This window comes from Notolabrus celidotus, chromosome 7, assembly GCF_009762535.1.
Source record: "Notolabrus celidotus isolate fNotCel1 chromosome 7, fNotCel1.pri, whole genome shotgun sequence".
Taxonomy (NCBI): Eukaryota; Metazoa; Chordata; class Actinopteri; order Labriformes; family Labridae; genus Notolabrus; species Notolabrus celidotus.
In genome coordinates, this window is record NC_048278.1 from 10745431 (window position 1) to 10764776 (window position 19346).

A 19346-nucleotide genomic window follows, 5' to 3' on the forward strand; every position below is an offset into this window, starting at 1 on the left:
TGACTTTATGACTAGACGAAACAGACAACCTTTCTCTTTTTATTATGATTAGAAAAAAATGTGTCTGAGGCTGCCATTATGGGTAATTTTATCGAACACAGGAAATATGTCTCCTTTTTTAAAGATTAAATTGAGGCTTTTTGCCTTTCTTGAGAGGAAAGCTTGAGAGAGACTGAAAATGTGGAGAAAGGGAAGGGGAATGATATGCTGCGACCAGGATTTGATCCTTCGACCAGCGCCATGAGCACTGTAGCGCCCACTGTACAAAGTGAGCCAAACTGGTGTCCCTATATTAATGTAATTGGGAGAGGTGATTCAATTTGACAAACCTACATAATGATTATGAACTACCAGCAGGAGCGAGAACATTTCAATGTATAAGGCAGCCAGGAACACTAAAAAACATAAAAGCTGATTGTTGCTACCTGTAGAAGACTGCTTCCAATCTATTAGGCAAAATAACTTTTACACAGATGACATGGTATTATCTAAGGGGACCCTTTTCCCCCACAGTGGATAGAAATCTATTCACTTACTGTACAAAAACATCAACAGATTAAGTCAGGGCCTGAGGGTAATTGGTTTCCTGTAGGAAAGTTAAAGGAGCCGTATTGGTTGTAATCTCACCTCATCCAGGTGTACCAAGAAGGTCACGTTGTTGCCTAGGTGGGCGGTGAGTTTGCCATCTCTTGTAGTAAGTGAGAGTCCTTTTGGAGGTCTGTTGGGGCATTGCTGTTTTCTGGCTGTGTACATTTCTTTGACACCTTTTGTACAGTTGTTCAACACCACTTTACGGTACCTGCGGAAAGATCCAGAGACAAAACTGAGCGTGTTTGTTGGAGATACTTAAGTCCTTCCTTTAGTTTTTGAATCAATCCCTTGGATGCTTGTGGCTTAGAAACAATTTGGTTGAACTCAGCAGAGTGTTGCGGTAGTGCAGCTGTGGTGCCTTCCAATTGCAAAAACAAACCAGATGACAACCGACAACAGAAGCTGTGTCAGAGGCTGAGACGCCTTTCTTGGTTTAATCACAGCGGGAGTGAATAAAACACTCTCACTGTGGTTAAGCTTTGCAAGGTGATGGCCCCTTGGGGAGACTCAAGCCAACATAGAGGACACAGCTTCGTGACATAAGAATAAAAATGGAATTAGGGCAAATATTACACCATAGATGAAAGATCTAGTTTATTTTTTGAAAACACAGCAAATATAGAAAGTGCCCAATACGTATAAGTCGAGTTGATTGGTTTGAGCACTATGAAAACAGGAAATAAGTATGAATGCTCTGATCAAGAGGGAGATGATTACAAATCATTGGTATGCTTTGCAATCATTGCTCAACCAAAGTGGTATAAGTCATTTTTACTCAAGATTTGTCCAAATAAGCCCATTAACAATTTATCATCTGGACGTATAGAAATATGAAAGAAACATCTCAACACTCTTAAGTTACTTCAACTCTATATTTATTCTTTTAGATATTTTTTTCCTAGTTTTTCCCTCTGATCAATGAGTAAAAACTTACTAAAAAAAACATTAAAAATTAGCATCATTTATTTAACACAGCTGAACACAGCATCTGCAAGTAAGAATGTCAAATTGGTTTGCTGTGTGTGGCTAGCTTAAGCAGAGCTTTGGTCTGCTTCGTAGGTTAATGCCCACATGCTTAGTGGTTAAACTGGCATGTCTAGTGCTCACATGCCAGTTTAACCAGATACAGAGTACATGCTACTTCCATATCTCCATCTTATAGATCAAAATATTTCCCAACTGTGCAACACTATGAGGTGCTGTCTATCATATGTGGGTTATTAAATCAGGGTGGTAGAGCATTATAACAGTCTTGCAGTACTTGTCAAATGTAGTTGTAGCCTAGCTAGTGGCAGGGTGGCTGCATCACAGCTCGGATACAACGTTTGACCAGCATTTTGGGCCCTCAATACCGAAAATATTACTAATTAGCTTAACTTACTATTCATAGTGGTGCCGCCAAGCGAGCTTAACACTAAACATCCCTAGTAAACATAAACTCCTGGTAAATTTGACTCACCCTGTGCTGTTGAAGTAGTTTTGGCCTTGGCTGCAGCTCCTGGAGACAGTGGATGGATTGAACCAGAAGGACGGCCTGCAGTTCCCATCTCCGCGCCGCTCATACCCATAATCACTGCAACAAAGTATATTCACACAGCACTCGATCAATATCAGAATGCGCAAAAGGACATATCCTCATACAGTATTTTTCACATTCCTCTGTGTTGTTATTTCTGGTGGCTTGGGGCATACTCCGCACAAAGACACATCATTATCATGTATTGATTAAGGCCTCTGCTGACAAATGCACAACAGCAGTGTCAACCACTTTGTATGGAATTCCACTCCGAAGGGAGGGTAACCATACAAGGGTGACTAACTCTCACTTGCCTTCCAGCATTTCCAATCACAACATGATTCACATCTAACAAAGAAAGGTAAGCAAGTGTCCATTCTAATAATGATCACAACATTGATTTGCCATCTAATCACCAGCCTCAACAAATAAACCAAACCAACAAGCCCCTGACTGACTGGTCCACTTTGATTCTGTGGTTACAACAGCGTGAAATGTTCATTAACAAGCTGTCAAGGCAGATTGGCTACACAGGTGCATGTGGACGGAAAGGTCAAAGGTTAGTGTGGTGTATTCGGGAGAGAGAAATTGTTTACAGCTCAGCTAAAAGTAAGTGAGCATAATTAATTCAGATTATGGTTCAACCTTTTCTTAAAAACAAAGCTAACACTTGGCTAATACCATTGGCAAACATAATGGCCAGGTTTATTTTAGCAGCATTTGTTTTAAAATGGCAACGCCCACAATCTCAATTTCATTGTTTCTCACCAATGCTTCCTAATGCTAGTTTACAAAAGATGTCCTGTGGTACTACCACTTCCCTGAATGACCACTGAGTCTGTTTTAAAATGCTCTTTGTGCTTTCATTCAATGGTATTTCAAGTTTCACTTGGGCAAAGAGTAGTGGCCTTCAGGTAGTGTTTAGAAATATAACCTCCGGCAGATTTGTTTAGTCTGCAGGCTGTGATTCCATAGTTTTCATCTCTCAGCACCAGCTGCAGCTCTTGGGGCAGTGTATTGCAGTCTTGTACACTGGGGTCAGTGAAAGCATTGGGCAAATTATTTTTTTTTTTTAAAGAAAGAAACCATATGAAAATGACTGTGTAGTTCTATCAGTGCAACATTTACCCAGATGAGTTTTATTTTTTTCAGTTAAAAAAATCACCTTATTAGCTCCAAAATCTGTAATCTGTGATTTTTTTTTACAATCCAAAAAACTGAATTAACACATGTCTAAAAATATACCATATCAGTCTGACTCTAAAGGCTTGATATGCCGGTTAACTCTCATGTGAAACAGACTGTGGTGATATTTGATGACAGATTTGTTTGCCGGAAGTTCTCCACCTTGGAAAGCATCATTACTTCACACAAGGCTAGCAAGCATGTACTTTTATTATGTGCCAGACAGGCTCTTCACACCTCAAATGAAATAAAAAGGATCTTAGCTTTTCTGCATTGATGGATTTTAATATTCTCTTTGCAGAATTTTAAGCAACACCAGATGATTCCCTGCAGAGAAGAGATGGAGCTAGACAGACAGACAGAAATCTGACTGAGACACTGAAAGAAAACAAAACAAACTCTACGCTTGTTTAATGGGAACCAATTAGCACCCACTCTCTGACCTTCTACAAACACTATTTACAGAACGGCTGTATGTTGGGGATGGCTCTTTTCTGCTCCCTGTCATTACAAGATAAAAAATATAACCATTTAGGATTTGCATACAAATTGAAACTATTTACACCACCTCCCCATCCCTCTGCCACCACCACCCACATCGTCTCAACAGAATTACTGGAATTGCGAGCTTGTAGACGGATGCCACAGAGAAAGACATTATGAGCACATAGTGTACAGCGATCCCAAACTTATCAGATTATTGGAAAAACACACAGCAAATTGGGTAAATTAATGAGACACATGAATAGCATAGGCAATAGATTCCACTTAAAGGGCTTCAAATTGGCAAACCAGGATGAAGAGTGGAAATTGTGTTTATACAGAACTTCCCTTTTGTCCTGGCTTCATGCCTCAGTTATTGCAATGTTAGTTAATTTGACATAAATCATCTAACTAAGAAATACACCACCCACTTCACTTACCTCACCTTATTTTTCATTTTTTATTGTGACAAAATTGACACTCACTTATTTGCAATCTCCTTTGAGCTGCTTTTATTCAAATCAGTTAATTGAAGAGAAAAATAAATTTCCTCTGTAGTGTTTGTACCACAGAGCACACACCCATAAAGTTCATTTTTCTCCAAATATGTCTGGTCCCTCTCCTCTGGTTTTGTAAGACATGTTTGTTTTTTTCTTTTTAGAAAACAGTAAGCTTAGAAAGACTGCAAGAACAGTGGTCTTTAAAAAGCACCTTATTGTTATTGGTCCAAATCTAAGACAACCCTGATACTGGACAAATCCGGTGGCTGATAAAATATGACGGACAGATTTTTATGAAGGAACTTTAATCCGGTGATTATAAAATTATTTAGATTTTGCATGTTAGAAATTGTTTACACCAACAGTCTGCTTAAAAGATGGAGGGAAAGCGAAACAACTTGGCCATTCTCCTGACATGTTAAATAGCATGCTTTGTTACATAATGCTGGTTATGTTAAACAATGAATGGCTTAATGGTAATATTTTAGAAATAGTTGCGTTGGAAAATATTCTGTTTTGTTTTTATATTTATTATAAATATACACATATATTTTACTTTTTACTAACACAGCTGGTCTGTAAGGATTACACCCAGCTTTCACTTGATCATCTTACAATAGAGGAACAAGTGTTTCACTAATTACCTGGTGATGAACAACAAAATGCCAAACTGATCACTCAGAGAGAGACAAAATTAGCTATTATTTAAATTATTCAATCTTACTTGTAAACTTCCTTTAAAGGTAAGTGGCGCCTTCAAGTGTTGTGAAGGATTTTTTGCGTTGAAGTGTCCGGACCCCAAATAAGGGATGATCCCTTTTTCTCAAATGTACTTGAAGGGTAAGAAACTTGTCTTATACACATTACTTTATTAAATGTCTATTTTTATAACTAAAAATATAAGGACTGAAGTATTGAAAGCAATTGGCTTGCAGCCTATACATTGGTTACACCAACATAAAGTAAATATTTTAGAAGAGTTACTGGTGGAGATGTAAGAGAATCTAACAATTTTGAATCATGTATGAGATATATCTTTTAAATTCAGCAAACAAAACATGTCTATGAACTCTGCACTCTATTACATCACCTGTCAAGTGCTTCTTCTCCATGCCTGCACGACTACTCCTGATAAACCTATACTGTATGTATTGCATCATTGGTTTTCTATTTACCACAGGTTGCTTCTTATTTTTTATCAATAAATGCATGCAGGGACATTAAAGGTGGGATTGGTTGTCAGACTTAGATACACTTTTTGTTATACTTGTTAAAATGATCTTTATATCCCGATGGCAATCAATACATAATGGGCCTGATCTACTAAGATCCCAAATAACAAGCGCTAATTTGCTTGTGCAAATAATAATTTTGCACGTGATATTTCTGGGTGTGTTGCGGGTGATCTACTAAGACTGCGTGCGCAAATGATAACGAGTGCAAAAGTGGTGCGGACCGCCCTATTTTATGAGGATTTTGTGTGTGCTATCGGCTGTCACCATGTAGAGTTTGAGAGAACACAGTAAATAAGTAAATGAAGTTTGAAGACATGGAGTTGGAGGTTTTAGTGGAGGAGGGAAATAAACACATCGGTGAACTCCAGCAGAGACACCTCAGCGTTAGAAATGCGATTTGGGAGGCCATCTGTGAAAAGGTGAATGATGTGAGAAAAAACAGAAGATCAAAACAGAAGATGAAATTAACGCATCTACTCTTCTCCAAAACGCGTTTTGATGGAGTTTAGAGAGCGATTTGATGAGGCTTAGTCTGCCACTCTTGCTCTAGAAAAGTTAGGCGTCACTTGGATGAAGACAGTCGCCTCACTGTCCCAGGGAGCAACTTTCGGGTGAACGTTTTCAATGCCTGATATCATCATCCAGCAACTGTCCCAAAGATTCACCAGCTTAAAGGTGACATATCATGCAAAATTGACTTTTTAATGGTTCTTTACCTGAAATATGTGTCCCTGGCATGTCTACAAACCCCCCGAGAATGAAAAAAATCCATTCTGCCCCTGTTTTGATTTCTACACCTTTCTGTAAATGTGTGTGAAACCAGCCGTTTCAGACTTCCGTGTTTTTGTTACGTAACAACAATATCCGGTCTGTCACGGATTCAGAGCTCGGAGCTTGTTCAGCCCATAGATTGTATAAAATAATACTGAATCCCTCCTCCGTTTTTCATTACCTGCACAAATGTGTGCTAACAAGGAGCTTAGGAGGGAGGCATGCTAGTTGTAGGCTGTCTTAATAAACACAAAGGTCGGTTTTACTCCCCACGTCTGCAGATTTGAAGATATAGTGGATGATTTTTATTTGTCATGGATAAGTGCTAGCGCTAATTAGCATAGCCACATAGCTATATGTTCGTAGCTGTAGCTGTAGCTGTAGCTGTAGCTGTAGCTGTAGCTGTAGCTGTAGCTGTAGCTGTAGCTGTGTACCAAGACACACGTCGACATACTGACAAATAAAACAACAAGAAACACTAAATCTGTGACCAATCCTTCAGAAAGGTCCTGCTGCCTTTCTGGTAGAGGTCGGTTTTACTCCCCACGTCTGCAGATTTGAAGATCTAGTGGATGATTTTTATTTATCATGGATAAGTGCTAGCGCTAGTTAGCATAGCCACATAGCTACATGTTCGTAGCTGTGTACCAAGACACACGTCTACATACTGATAAATAAAACAACAAGAAACACTAAATCTATGACCAATCGTTCAGAAAGGTCCTGCTACAGGCGCCTTTCCGTCAGGATCAGATTCAGAGGGTTGAAGTAACGCGATCTCTGAGCAGCCGTGTATATTCAGCCAACATGTAAACATTAGATCAACGTGCTGGAGAGCCGAGGCACATCCACTTCCGGAGGGGGCGTGGTCAGAGGGAAAACAGAGTGTTCTGATGAGGAATGAAGAAGAGGACTTTTCAGGCAGACCACAATCTGATTTCAAAGTGTTTTTTTGAGCATAAACTTTAAAGACATGTTTTGGGGACCTCTTAGACCAATATATATTGATGAAAAAAGCGTGATATGTCCCCTTTAAATGGAACTGGGAACAAGCACGAGATGAGGAGTTACGCAGAGCTGCCTGGCGCAGCTCAGTGAGCGCTCATTCACGTTAAAACTAACTAAAAACCCCTTGATAAGCACGATGGGACAGAATAGACTGAGTGGACATGTCATGTTATTTATTGAGAATGACAAATCAAAGAAAATGGACATACAGTGCATCGTGGACAAGTCCACGGAGCTTAAGGCTCGTCCAAACAGTGGTGAGTAGGCTGAGTACTTCATATTGATTTTTTGTTTGTATGTGAACTTGTGGGCCGCTGTGCCAATTTTACTAAACTTTATAGCTGTTGATACAGTGACCTACTGTGTTCTCATTATATGAAAAAGTTAAAGTGGGTGTCAGAATGATGTGGTCGCTATCCGTGGTGCTGAACTGCTTTGAATTTGTGTTGTTTTATTATTATTATTTTGTTCTCTTGGTTTGATTGACTAAAACATTTAGTAATGCTTGTAAGCCCAGCTTTTGCGGGCATGTTGTAAAGCGATGGTATGATGAGCGTTACAGTGACCGCAGCCAAGTGTGCGTAACGCTGTGCCAGTTTGCACCTGCCTTTCAAACGTGCTAAATATAGACGCAAATACAGCGTGCGCTATCTGCTTCAGGTTTGATAGATCACATTGTGTGTGCTAAATGATCACATTTGCATCACCTCCTCCCAGTATTTTGCGCATTCTGATGATCTACATGTATTCTGCATATTCATGAAGGCAAACACTAAATGATTTGCGAGTGCTATTTTGCTCATTTGACAGACGCAATCCTCGTTGCTCCCGGTTAGTACGTCAGCTTTGCGCGCGCTATCAAGTTTGCACGTGTTTTATGCACGCAAACCTTTAGTAGATCGGACCCCAATGTGTTCTTAAAAAAGAGCGAAAAAAAGCTGCTATCTACAGCCGGAGTATACCTGGGAAAACACCAACCAATCCCGGCCATCAGGAGCCAAAATATGAAACCAATTAAATCCTGTTCAACCATTCAGCCCACCTCCTGTGCATAAATTGGGGGGGTTGACGAAGTCCTTTGGAAATGCTACATTCATATTCATGCTAGTCTTCCGTGACTACCAACCCCAAACTTTAATTTAACTTTTTCAATTAGACAGTGATTAGAAATACACGTCGACGACAGTGTCATATAGAGTAACACCAGCAGAAAACAGCAAAGTTTTTTGCCTTGCAGCTGGTAGCTAGTAATAGAAAACTAAATGCAGTCAGTGATTTAAAATGAAGGCAATCGACATGGAAATATCAGCACTTATTCACTTTTGTGTTTTTTTTTTTTCTTATAAGAGTTTATTCTCTTGTTGCTCTGTTTTTACTGTGGTTTTCTGCTGTAAGTGATTATTCCATTTATTGTCTGTTGTTTTGTTTGTTTGAATTGTCCTTTATAAAATAATGATCAGCACTTTAAAGCTTATTTTTGCTCGAAAGGCTGTGCATACCTACTTTAAAAAGAGACACAAAAAGACAGACGTTAATTAATTTTTGGATAGTCAATAGAAAGGTGTGCTGTTTAGCCGATACCTTAACTAAAACAAACTTCAAGGACATTTTTGTTAGTTTGTTTGTCTTCAAAATCCCCTTTATGATGTGTCGCTGGATCAATGTGAAATACAAACAAAACACAAGAACCAGTCTTGTCAGTTTTTTCAGTACAGGCCAGCATTATTGGGGATTAATTACATCAGTAAGTAAATAAGGGTGGTAAAACGGCAATGGGGGTGATTCTTATAGGCGTTCTAGTGTGTTTGGGGCCTAAAATGAAAAAAAAAAAAAAAAACTGTCTGAAGTACAATTTAACTAAATGAGGAAAATGTTGATGTAAAAAGGTACATTCATTACAATTATTTACAATTATTGAATGTCAAGAGTGATCAGTATGTTATAGTAATTTTGATAAGTGAGAAACAAGTTTGGCAGAAGAGTTAGTCTATTTTCACACCACTATGTCTTAAATTGTTATTGTTACTGGATGATAAAAAACTGCCTCCAATGGACAATTGACAGAACCCCATCATGGGCTTGTTAACTATCAATTTCTTCAGAAAATGGTATATTATGTCACCTAATAATCACAGAGAAAACTGAGATAGAAAAATAAACTTCAAGTTTTGGACAGTAACACTTGAAGGCCCAGAATTCCACTTCTACTAGAAAGGCTGTGAGAGGTCCTTTTGACCGCCAGACTATTCTTATATTTTCCATGATAAATATCTAACTCAGTGATTAAACAGCATCACAAATTAAATTGCTCTAGTCCTTGCCAGAACTTCACTGCTATGATGTGTAAATAGTATGTCTGGGCGAGAATCTTGACCCTTACACTCCCGCCAGGATGAAAGCCTGCAAGTACGGACAGCTATATGCATTTTTGATCAGGTGGGGCCAACATTGTTGCAGTTTGAGATGGAGGGCGAGATTTTCTTAATCATCAAAGCAAAGCTAAGTGTTATTCATTCAGACTGGTAAAACTCTCTCTCCCTTTCCAAAAGTTCACTGTCAAGTCTCAACACTGAAAATTAACCTTCCCCTTGACTTACCTTTGATCACTTAAATCACCACCAAAAAGTAATGCTATTATTTAGCTACCGCTAGCTGGTTTTCTGGTTGTGTCAACAAGTTACTGCAGGAGTTGTTTTAATCAGTACACGAACACCAACCATGTCAGAATCAGTATTACTGTAAAGACATGCTAACTGAACATACAGTAATAAAAATCCTGAGTGTTTACTTTAACTTATCATAAATGAAATGTTTGCCCAAAATGTTCCTTAAGAGTGTGACATCACAGAAAATGATTGAATACCTCCCTGTGCATGTGCTTATAAAGATATATTACTGCAGATGATGCTGGGAAAATACCATGCTTTCTCTGTATTAATTATTGATCCCAAACATTCAGAGTGTAACACAATGTTACATTTATTTAAAGCTTTTAATGGGTCATTTAAGATTGGCTCTGGTGGAATGGCTTAATGTGAACTCTTTCATGGAGCCAAGAATTGTTGGAAACGCTGCTAGTGACACCTACGCATCCCGATTCCACTACAGTCTGTTACATCACTTATTTATTGTTTGGTGGATAACACCTGAAAATAGGATATGCCTACAGGAGGACTACTTTTGGTCAGTTAGAACAATTTTCCTCTACTTTAGCAAACAGGAGCTTTGACTTTAAGTTAATGACCTGTTGAGTCACTTTCATAATGTTACTACAACTCACATTTGGCACCCACCCCACAGAAAACAATTAAAAAAACAACATACTGAAATCCTGAAAGATTAATGAAAAACACTTCATTTGAAAGGACACTGTTGTTAATGAAGCTCTCCTTCAGCAGACAATGGGGAGAAGCATAATCTCCCCTGACAATTATGAAGAAAGGAGCTATTGTACAAAGGCACACATCCTCTTACCATTCAAAGTCATGAGCTCGGCAAATACACGACTCAGCTGAGAGGATTCTGGAGTAGTCTCTTCCTAGCATGCAGTAGTTTCCAGGCCTGCGCTTCATGTAGATTTGTTTCTGTCCCATCACGCATGGCTCGCCCTGATGGAACAGTAAAAACTGTGAGTGTTTTTTCTATGAATGCCGTTACATTTCACAAGCCCTGTGGTTTTCTCACCTGGTTGTGCAGGTGCCAGGTTTGATAGTCCTCTTCTGTACATTTCCTGCTGTAGATGGATTTGTAATCGATCTTGATGAGCTGCCATTCAGAGCGGTGGCTGAAGTGTCCAAAAAAGCTGCAGAGATAAACGACAAACTTCAGGTAAAATTCACAATTTTACAACTGTAATAAAGGAATATTGAGATGATAAAATTGATATAAAGCGACACAGTTCTTCAGTAAAAGAAAACGCAAAATGGTTTCTTGGGTCTAACTTCTGCAGTCGGCCACCTTTTCTGAATAAAAGCATTTTCACTGACTTTACATAAAAAGCAAACATATGGGACCCATGTTAGTGATGTGCAACTTCTCACTTACAAAGAGCTCACTCAAAGAGCAGTTCAAACAGATGTAATGATTCATTTCAAGTTTATAGTCCAAAAAATTAACTTGTTCACATTAACTTTTGTCTAAGTCGGACCTGGCTTCTCTTTTCAGCAGAGCCTCCTACGCTTCAGTATCTAGTCCTCAACCATTGACATTACTTAAACTAAATGCTACAATGGAATCATGGACAGGTTTCAACTTGAAAATATAAGAAAACCCCATATGAGTATGACTTCTACCTCTAAATAGTGCGCAATAAAGCAGTACAACTCAAAACAGATGGGTCTACAAAAGTGTGCTTAGAACACTGTATTTGACTTATAACGCACTTATCTTCTTTAACATATTTCATCTTTGTTATTTAGCTAAAGCTTCACAGTGCAAAATGCATCCTGTATATCTTTGTATCTACTTTAATAAACAAATAAATGTACAGTGAATTATGCGTGAATACTGAGTAGTTTATTGTCATTTAGTTTGATAATCTCCCTCACCTCAGCTTCCCAGAGGAAAAACTGCTGCTCTAAAAAACTTGGAAATGCACACATAACTATAACTTGTTGGCTGAATATTTGGCTTCAAGAAACCAAATATTGAAATCCACAGAGAAAATAGCTGGTTTTAACAGTACTGCTAGCGGGGTTATCTGAATTGCTAGCACCATTAGTCATTCTGAATGCTTGCCAGGTGCTGTGAATCCGTCTTTGGCTGCCGTAAAACACAAGGCTCGATAACTCTTGGCAATACTTCATACCTCTGCCATATGAGCAATTGTTCACTGTCTCTAGAGTGAGCTTACGTTCTTGTTCGTAAGTTGCAAATTGAGCCCTTCAGTTCAATGCTCACCAAAGACATGAGATGGTTTAATGCACAACACTGCCCCTTGTTGAGTGTCAGATGTCTGAATTGCTGATAGTTCCAACAAAATGGCATTCTCACTAATACTAATAACTATCCAGGATCAAAAGAGAACAACTTATTTCATATGTCTTAAAGGAAGCAGAGATATGTAAAAGAAAAAGACAATTGTTTATCAGAACTGTTTCTGTTTCCTCTTACATAAATTATGTCAGACCCCAACAAATTAACATTTTGCTGACAAGAACTATGGGTTTGAACACAGACTGTTTGTAAGGGGTATTTTTTGTGTTTTTGTTTTTTTAGTATATGTGTGGGTGTAAATACAAATTAACAACAGAGTTGAAGACACAATTTGAAATAGTTTGGGGGTGGTTTGGTTCCTGTCAATCAAATCTTAAAAAGCACACCCACACAGTCTGGAAGGGAGAGTGTCAAGTGTAAAACTCCTAATAAATGTAAGTAGAAGGTGGTTTCAATCAATTAATGTTGCTTATTCAGTCATTATTACTGGTTTTATGACTAACTGAGAAGAAAGAGCAGTGATATCAGAGGCTTTGATTTCCCATTAACAATTGATTTCACTGTGATCAAACTCATTTTTCAGTTCACCAAATATCTATAAAGGTCTGACTAAAAGGCTGAACGTCCCACTACCTGCCACTCATACATGTGGCTTAATAAAAGCTAAATACCACTGAGCTTTAAATGGACGCCTTCTTTAAAGGTCTTCAATTCGTCTCGCCTTTCTGCTGTGAGAAAACCCCCGGGGGGCTGAACAGAAAACAGAACACTGCCATTCACCTTTCTCTCAGCCAGCACCCCCCCTGTAAAGGATGGAGAAATCATCACCTTTATTCGTGTACTTTGCCTGTTTTTGTGATTTTCTAGACTTACGTCATGATCTGATTCTCGGCGCCGGCCTCCACCAAGACTCCATCCACGAACAGAGGCACCGCGGAGAAGCTGTGCTGGGTCCACTGCCTTCCCTCGTCAAAGCTGATCCTGTGTGTGTGTGTCAGAAAGCATTCCCATCACAAAGCCAGCAACAGCGATGGCACGGAAACAGACACTCTCTATTAGGGCTCAGTCTAGGGGGTGGTTTAGGTTGGGATCAGGATGACTGGCTTGTCCTAACATACAAGTCTCAGAGTCTCAGTGCAATTAGCTACAGTAGCTTTGGGTAAATATGAAAAAATCGGAGCATTAAAAGGATATTTAAGAGACAGTCTGTCTGGTTATCAAAGCAAAGATGCCCAAAGCTATATTCAGATGTCAAGAAGAAAAAGAGCGACATCTTTGGTCCTGAGTGAAGTCTACACAGGGGTGAAAAAAACAAGACCAGAATAGAACCGTTTTATGTCTCAGTACAAAACTGCAGTGAGGAGGAGGCAGCAAAGAAAAATTGGACAGCTTTCATCATAGGGGCCCGGGCTCTATTGATTCTGACAACTTATCAACATCGGTGCTGAAGTGAGAACAACTAGGAGTACCTCAGTGTGACACAGCCTGTGTGTGGAAGAAAGAAAAGCCTCTCATGTTGACTCCAAAACCCCCCACTGCCTTCATTTGGCTAAAAGCACTGACAACAGAAACAGCGTTGACATGCACCTATTATGAGATTCAGGCCGCGGAAGTGTTTAACTGAACACTGGCTTAGAGAGCTACACCGCTCCATAGCTGCTGTACAGTGTCTATGGAGATACACAGGCTTCTTTCTATCTGTCATTTTTTTTCACTTCCTCTGCCATCACACTTAAATTGGTTAGGAGACAAAGACCCAGCAGGCTACACTTGACTGGCTCTAAAACTAATTTCAGAATTGTTGCAAAAGCGACTGGAGAACAGATCTGGTCTCACTTGGATTAGCCTGCACTGAGGCAAAGCAAGGCCCCAGATTTGGCAGGAGGAGGCAATGTGTTAATGAAAACACTAAAAGAGGGGGGAGGAGGCTTTGACTGCAGGCTGCTAATGATAAGTGGCTTGAAAAAAAGATGTCTTAAATTTATCTTTCCAAAGGCTACCGTCAAAGTGCATCGCTAAATGGATCAAGTTTCACATATAATATATAGAAGCTCCTTTTTTTTTGAGACCACAAGGGTCAAATTAATCTAAAAATAGCTGTGGAAAATTGAAAAAAGCAATTGGAGAGAGGAAGAGAGTCCAAAAGTTTCCTAAATGGACATACCACAAGTGTCTGGTTGGCACAGATGGCTGCTTGACTGCAACGAGGGCCCCTCCTTTGTCCAGAAACCACACGTTGTGCTCCTCTTCAAATATCTAAACACACAGACAGACATCCTTACAGCACTGACAGATGTTTTCACCAGTGAACATTTTCAAGGCACTGAATGTTTTCCAAAAACTGAGAAAGGCGAAGGATCTTTGACTTAAACCCATCAAAAATCTTCAGTATAGTGAGTATGATTGTCAACATGATCAAGAGGCATGCTTTATAAATAAGAAGAACATGTATGATGGGGATTTTTGTAAAACATCAAGCTTCAGATTAGTATTGTAAGAAAGTGATAAAACATTGTGGTTATCTGCTCTTAGTTTCTCAGTGTTTTGCAAACTTAGTTGCTTTCTAGCTTGACTAAGCAAACTTTAAAGTCTTTAGTTACTCTTCTTCTTGCACAGAACAAGACGTGGACTGAGCCATTTGGTTTTCTAAAACGGCACCAGTGCTGAAATCCCTTACACCATAGATTGTACTGTATATCAAAAGGTGTCCATTGACTAGGAAGCCAAACGATATAGAGCTCCCCTGCAGATTACATGCAGCTCTCATTTGTTTAGCTTGTTAGCTAGAGGAGGAACGTTGTACTCGTGATAGTTTTATTCATCGCTTTGAGATGGTCAACGAGAAGCCATCTTCAAGTGACTCGGAGAGGGACAAAAATTACGACTAATGACAATATCACTGATCTTTTAATAACCATATTTTAGCCCCCTGGGGAATTACGGGTTAGTGTCCTCTCATACAGGGGATTACAGTTTGTGTTCTGTGCAAAGGTAACACAATGTCAGTTAGTCACAGGTGTTGGAACAGCTAGGAACTCCACTGGTTCGTTCCAATGCCCTTTATACCACGTCGACATGGGGAAAAAATGTTGTAGCTTGAAAAAAATCTTATATTTATTTAAAAATCTATTTTTTTGTTTTTTGAAGTTATTTTTTTAAACTTTTAAAACACTTAAAAAATGTGTAAAGCAGCCATACTTTAGCTGTAGAAAAAGACATACTAAAACAATATAGAGTTGAAAGCTGGTTGCTTTTATGTCAATTTTTCAAACTGTTCTACAAATCTGTCAGTTGGTGTAAATCTGTGGAGTGTGGAGCTCACCTGTCTCCAGCTATTGCCAGCGTCAGATGATATGTACATGCCAACATTGTTGTAGGACAGCTCGGCTCCAATATTTCCTGCAGAGGGAAAAATGCCAACAGAAAATATGACACAACAAAACTGCAGTGAGATCACACAGATAAAAGGGCCATATGTGCTTTAAATGCAGGCTGCCAATCACCCCCTGTCTGGGATTTATCAATCCATTTCTCTGGCTTTGTTCCCAGATCCGTCTCCCAATTCACAAGGACAATACAGAAAAGATTGGCAACATAATGAGGGATATGGAGAAAGGTGGATGTCTCTGTGGCTCTGACAATGCAATTCCTCCAAAGATATTTTCCTGCATGAGAGCATTGAGTGAACTAGCATCTTCTCCTGTTGATCCTCCTCTATGATGTTGGCCACAGCTCAGTAAATAAGCATGTGTTTGATCTGGATGGTGTTTGTCATGTTGGTGAGATGATCTCTGCACCAGCTGACGTCTTAAAAGGCGCAGCGGGCAAAGTGAATCACAGTGCCAAAGCAAAGTTACGGCCAGGAATACACACATGCATGCACACACACACACACACACACACACACACACACACACACACACACACACACACACACACACACACACACACACACACACACACACACACACACACACACACCAGCAGAGACACACTGTGTAAGCATGGCAGCAGAAATGTATGTTTATTCAGCATTCTCACACACCAAAGACAAAACAGACAGATCTAAAGGCAAACACACAGCACACACAAAATACAGCTCACAGAGCAGAGGCAGAGTTTTTTTGCTGACACTTCACTTGGGCTAAAACATTTGATTTTTCTCTCTTAACTCATCTCTCTGACTTTGTTTCCAGTTTGTAGGTATAATTTCAGGAACACTGATACTGCATAAACTGTCACTGTTATCTTATATAACTGTGTGACTCTCTATCTGTTTGCTTGTGGACTGAGATGCTATGTCAGAGGGGGCTGCTAACTTGAAGCTTCCCAGAAGGATCAGCATCCTGATTGTACTGTGTGTTGAATGTATAACTTTTAGCTGTATTTGAGTTATATATAGCTCAATGATTTCCTCAAAACATAATCATATCTACAACACTTTTTTTATTCAAAACCTGCCCATTTAATGTCGGGCTTTTTGCAGCCTTGGTTAGACACTTAAAAATAAAAGTGCTTAATAAATAAAGGTTACTGGTATCAGAACAAAACTCTTCATCTAAAGTGTCCTTCATCGTCTGAAATGCAAATATTCACTTCAACGTACTGAGAGCCAAACAACTTCAGATAAAGCCACTGATATCCTACCTAACGTACTTGTCTTGTTGTATTGAACCTGTGTTGAGTAATTTGTCTTACCTGTGGCGATTATTATCCCCGGTGCAGAGTTCTTGGTGGAGATTGTTCCTGACAGGTACGGGTTCTCCGATGTTTGCAGCTGGAGGTGAAGTGAACAGAAAGGCTGCCGAGAAAGAAAAAAAAAAGTCGTAGGTTGACAAGGATGTGAATACTCACTTGAAAACTGTTATTCATTTAAAGCCCCACTCAGGTTTGTTTTGGCATTTAATGATGTTTTGAACATTGCAAAGTAATTTAATGTCTGTCAGTGTTGATAAGTCACACTGTTCGCTAAATACATTTGACAAGCAACCTTGTTTTATAAGTGTTCAAAAAAGAGTACACTGTTGCCTGAACATAATTATGATGTATTACTAGTAAAAGTTACATGTCATGCGCCATGCTCAAAGTTTGAGCTGGTGCACGGTCATGATTTGACATTGCTGTTGGACTAAGATCTACAGGCATTGTGAAGACAGCATATGAGCTGAGTGTTTTAGTAGTTCTCTCTGATTACAGTTCAACAGCAAAACTTTGTTCAATTGCAGCTGGATTGTATTTTGGGTCAGCATGTACTCTCAGTGAGATACAGTTTCCAGATGGTCAAATTGCTACTCATTGCCATTAGCTAGTCAGCTCAGTAAGCAGAAAGAGTGGAACCTCTGAGAACCTGGTTAGTATTGGTGTGCACTACTGGCACAGGAGCTTTGGACTGTCACAGAAAAAGGCTTTCTTGCCTGTGGCTGGGGGACCCTTGGGGGATTGTTGGCTGGAGGCAGCCATGAGAACTGTTGCTGTGTGAGTGGACAAAGTAACTGCACTCAGCAACCTCCCGGTGAACAGATCGAGGCCCACGGAGACCAGCTCGACAACAGGGAATACTGAATCAACATGTTTTACAGCAAGCCAGGACTCTCACCATGGGGACATTGAGTATGAAAAGGTTATAGCCATGCTTTCCCTGGGATGCAAGGAGCCTATACATCAAGAATTTTACACTTATACTGTAAACCCCAACACATCTCCTGTTTCAAGAAGTATCAAACAAAAACTGTGGGAAAGTTGTCCCAAGTGAAACCCAAAACATGGTTAAAAGAAAAGTTGGCAAGATCAAGTCACCCAGATAAACTGAGTACATTTGATGTGATACAGCTAAGTGTTCTTTCAAACAGATATTTGAGCAGATACAGTTCCATCTATTAGGATTACAAAATGATGTAAAACAAAGGGTCAGAAAAAAATGTTAGCACAAAAACAAAACCATCGCAAACAAGCTTGATTCATTTGTCTTACAAAGAGCACCAACTGTGCCTTCATAAGTTTTACTAATTGTGTTTAATCTGTCATTAATACAAAGAGGGAGGAAATTTGCATTAAAGTATGACGGCAAGTCTCCGGGGCATGCACACAACAGAAGACAATTACATTTGTTCACAGAGCAGAAACAAAAAAACGTGTCTGCTTTCATCTCTGCAGCAGACAGCGTGTCACTGGTGTAAGGACATCAAGGGCAGCGGGACTGAACCGGGTAATGAAAAGGAATTCACAGCAGTAATTAAAATGTCACATGAATGCGCAATCACAAGGAACCTGTAAGCCCTGAAATCACCTCTTAAACAGCAAGAAGTCCCCCTAATGTCTGAAACATGACTCCTCCAAACAGTCATTCACTTAGTTTGAGAGGCAGGGAAGCTGTCTAATGAGGAATGAGACAGAGGCAACACATGCTCTGTATCTGAATCTGACGGCCCCATATCTGCCTAATCATTTAGGCATATGCAGTTTCTATAGTGCGTATTTCATCATTTCAATCTGCTTTATAACCTGTCAAACACTCCTTCCAGGAGCTTTAAGGGTGTGAAAGGTGGAGTACTAATGGCCATATCAATGGCTTATAAATGATTTACCAATCATTTTAACATTAGTATTAGCCATAAAAAATTACACCTCTCCATTTACCAAGGTGTGGCACTGTCTCTGATTATGAAAAATAATCTTGACATAAATATTTATTTGTGAGTGCTGCTAAAATTTCCTGGGTTTGAGGGGTCAAGAATATTTTTTATGTTGATCAATTAATTTTGTCCAGTGGCTGTGCTGGATTTTCCCAGAAGGTCAGTGAAAAACGTTCCAAATAAAGGGCAGACTGTTTTTATTCCTAAGTGGTAACAGTCAAATGCTAACTACATATCACCACAGCATACGAATATGAGAAACATTCGTACAACGTGTATTTATTTTTTAAAGTTTGACTGCGGATTATTTCACCTATACTGCAGCCAGCCACCAGGGGGCAGTCACACTGCTGAAAGCCTCGCCACCAGCCAACGGAACTTCTCCCTTGGATAAAGCCAATATCACTAGATTTATAGATTTATAGATACTAGATGTCCTGTACTGAATTTATCACTATTATACAGGATATTTTGTTGTTGTTGTTGTAAA

The 19346-nt window shown here is 39.4% G+C and overlaps 1 protein-coding gene across 1 annotated transcript in view; it reads right to left on the reverse strand.

Moving 5' to 3' along the window:
• sorcs3 (sortilin related VPS10 domain containing receptor 3) overlaps positions 1–19346 on the reverse strand; it is a 275394-nt gene that overhangs the window by 41208 nt on the left and 214840 nt on the right. Inside the window, exons 11-18 of the mRNA XM_034688917.1 lie at positions 16923–17025; positions 15547–15623; positions 14389–14480; positions 13098–13205; positions 10974–11091; positions 10764–10897; positions 2051–2164; positions 628–799 (exon numbers count right to left, since the gene is read on the reverse strand). Of these exons, the coding sequence (XP_034544808.1) occupies positions 628–799; positions 2051–2164; positions 10764–10897; positions 10974–11091; positions 13098–13205; positions 14389–14480; positions 15547–15623; positions 16923–17025 (918 nt within the window). The remainder of the gene's footprint in view (positions 1–627; positions 800–2050; positions 2165–10763; positions 10898–10973; positions 11092–13097; positions 13206–14388; positions 14481–15546; positions 15624–16922; positions 17026–19346) is intronic.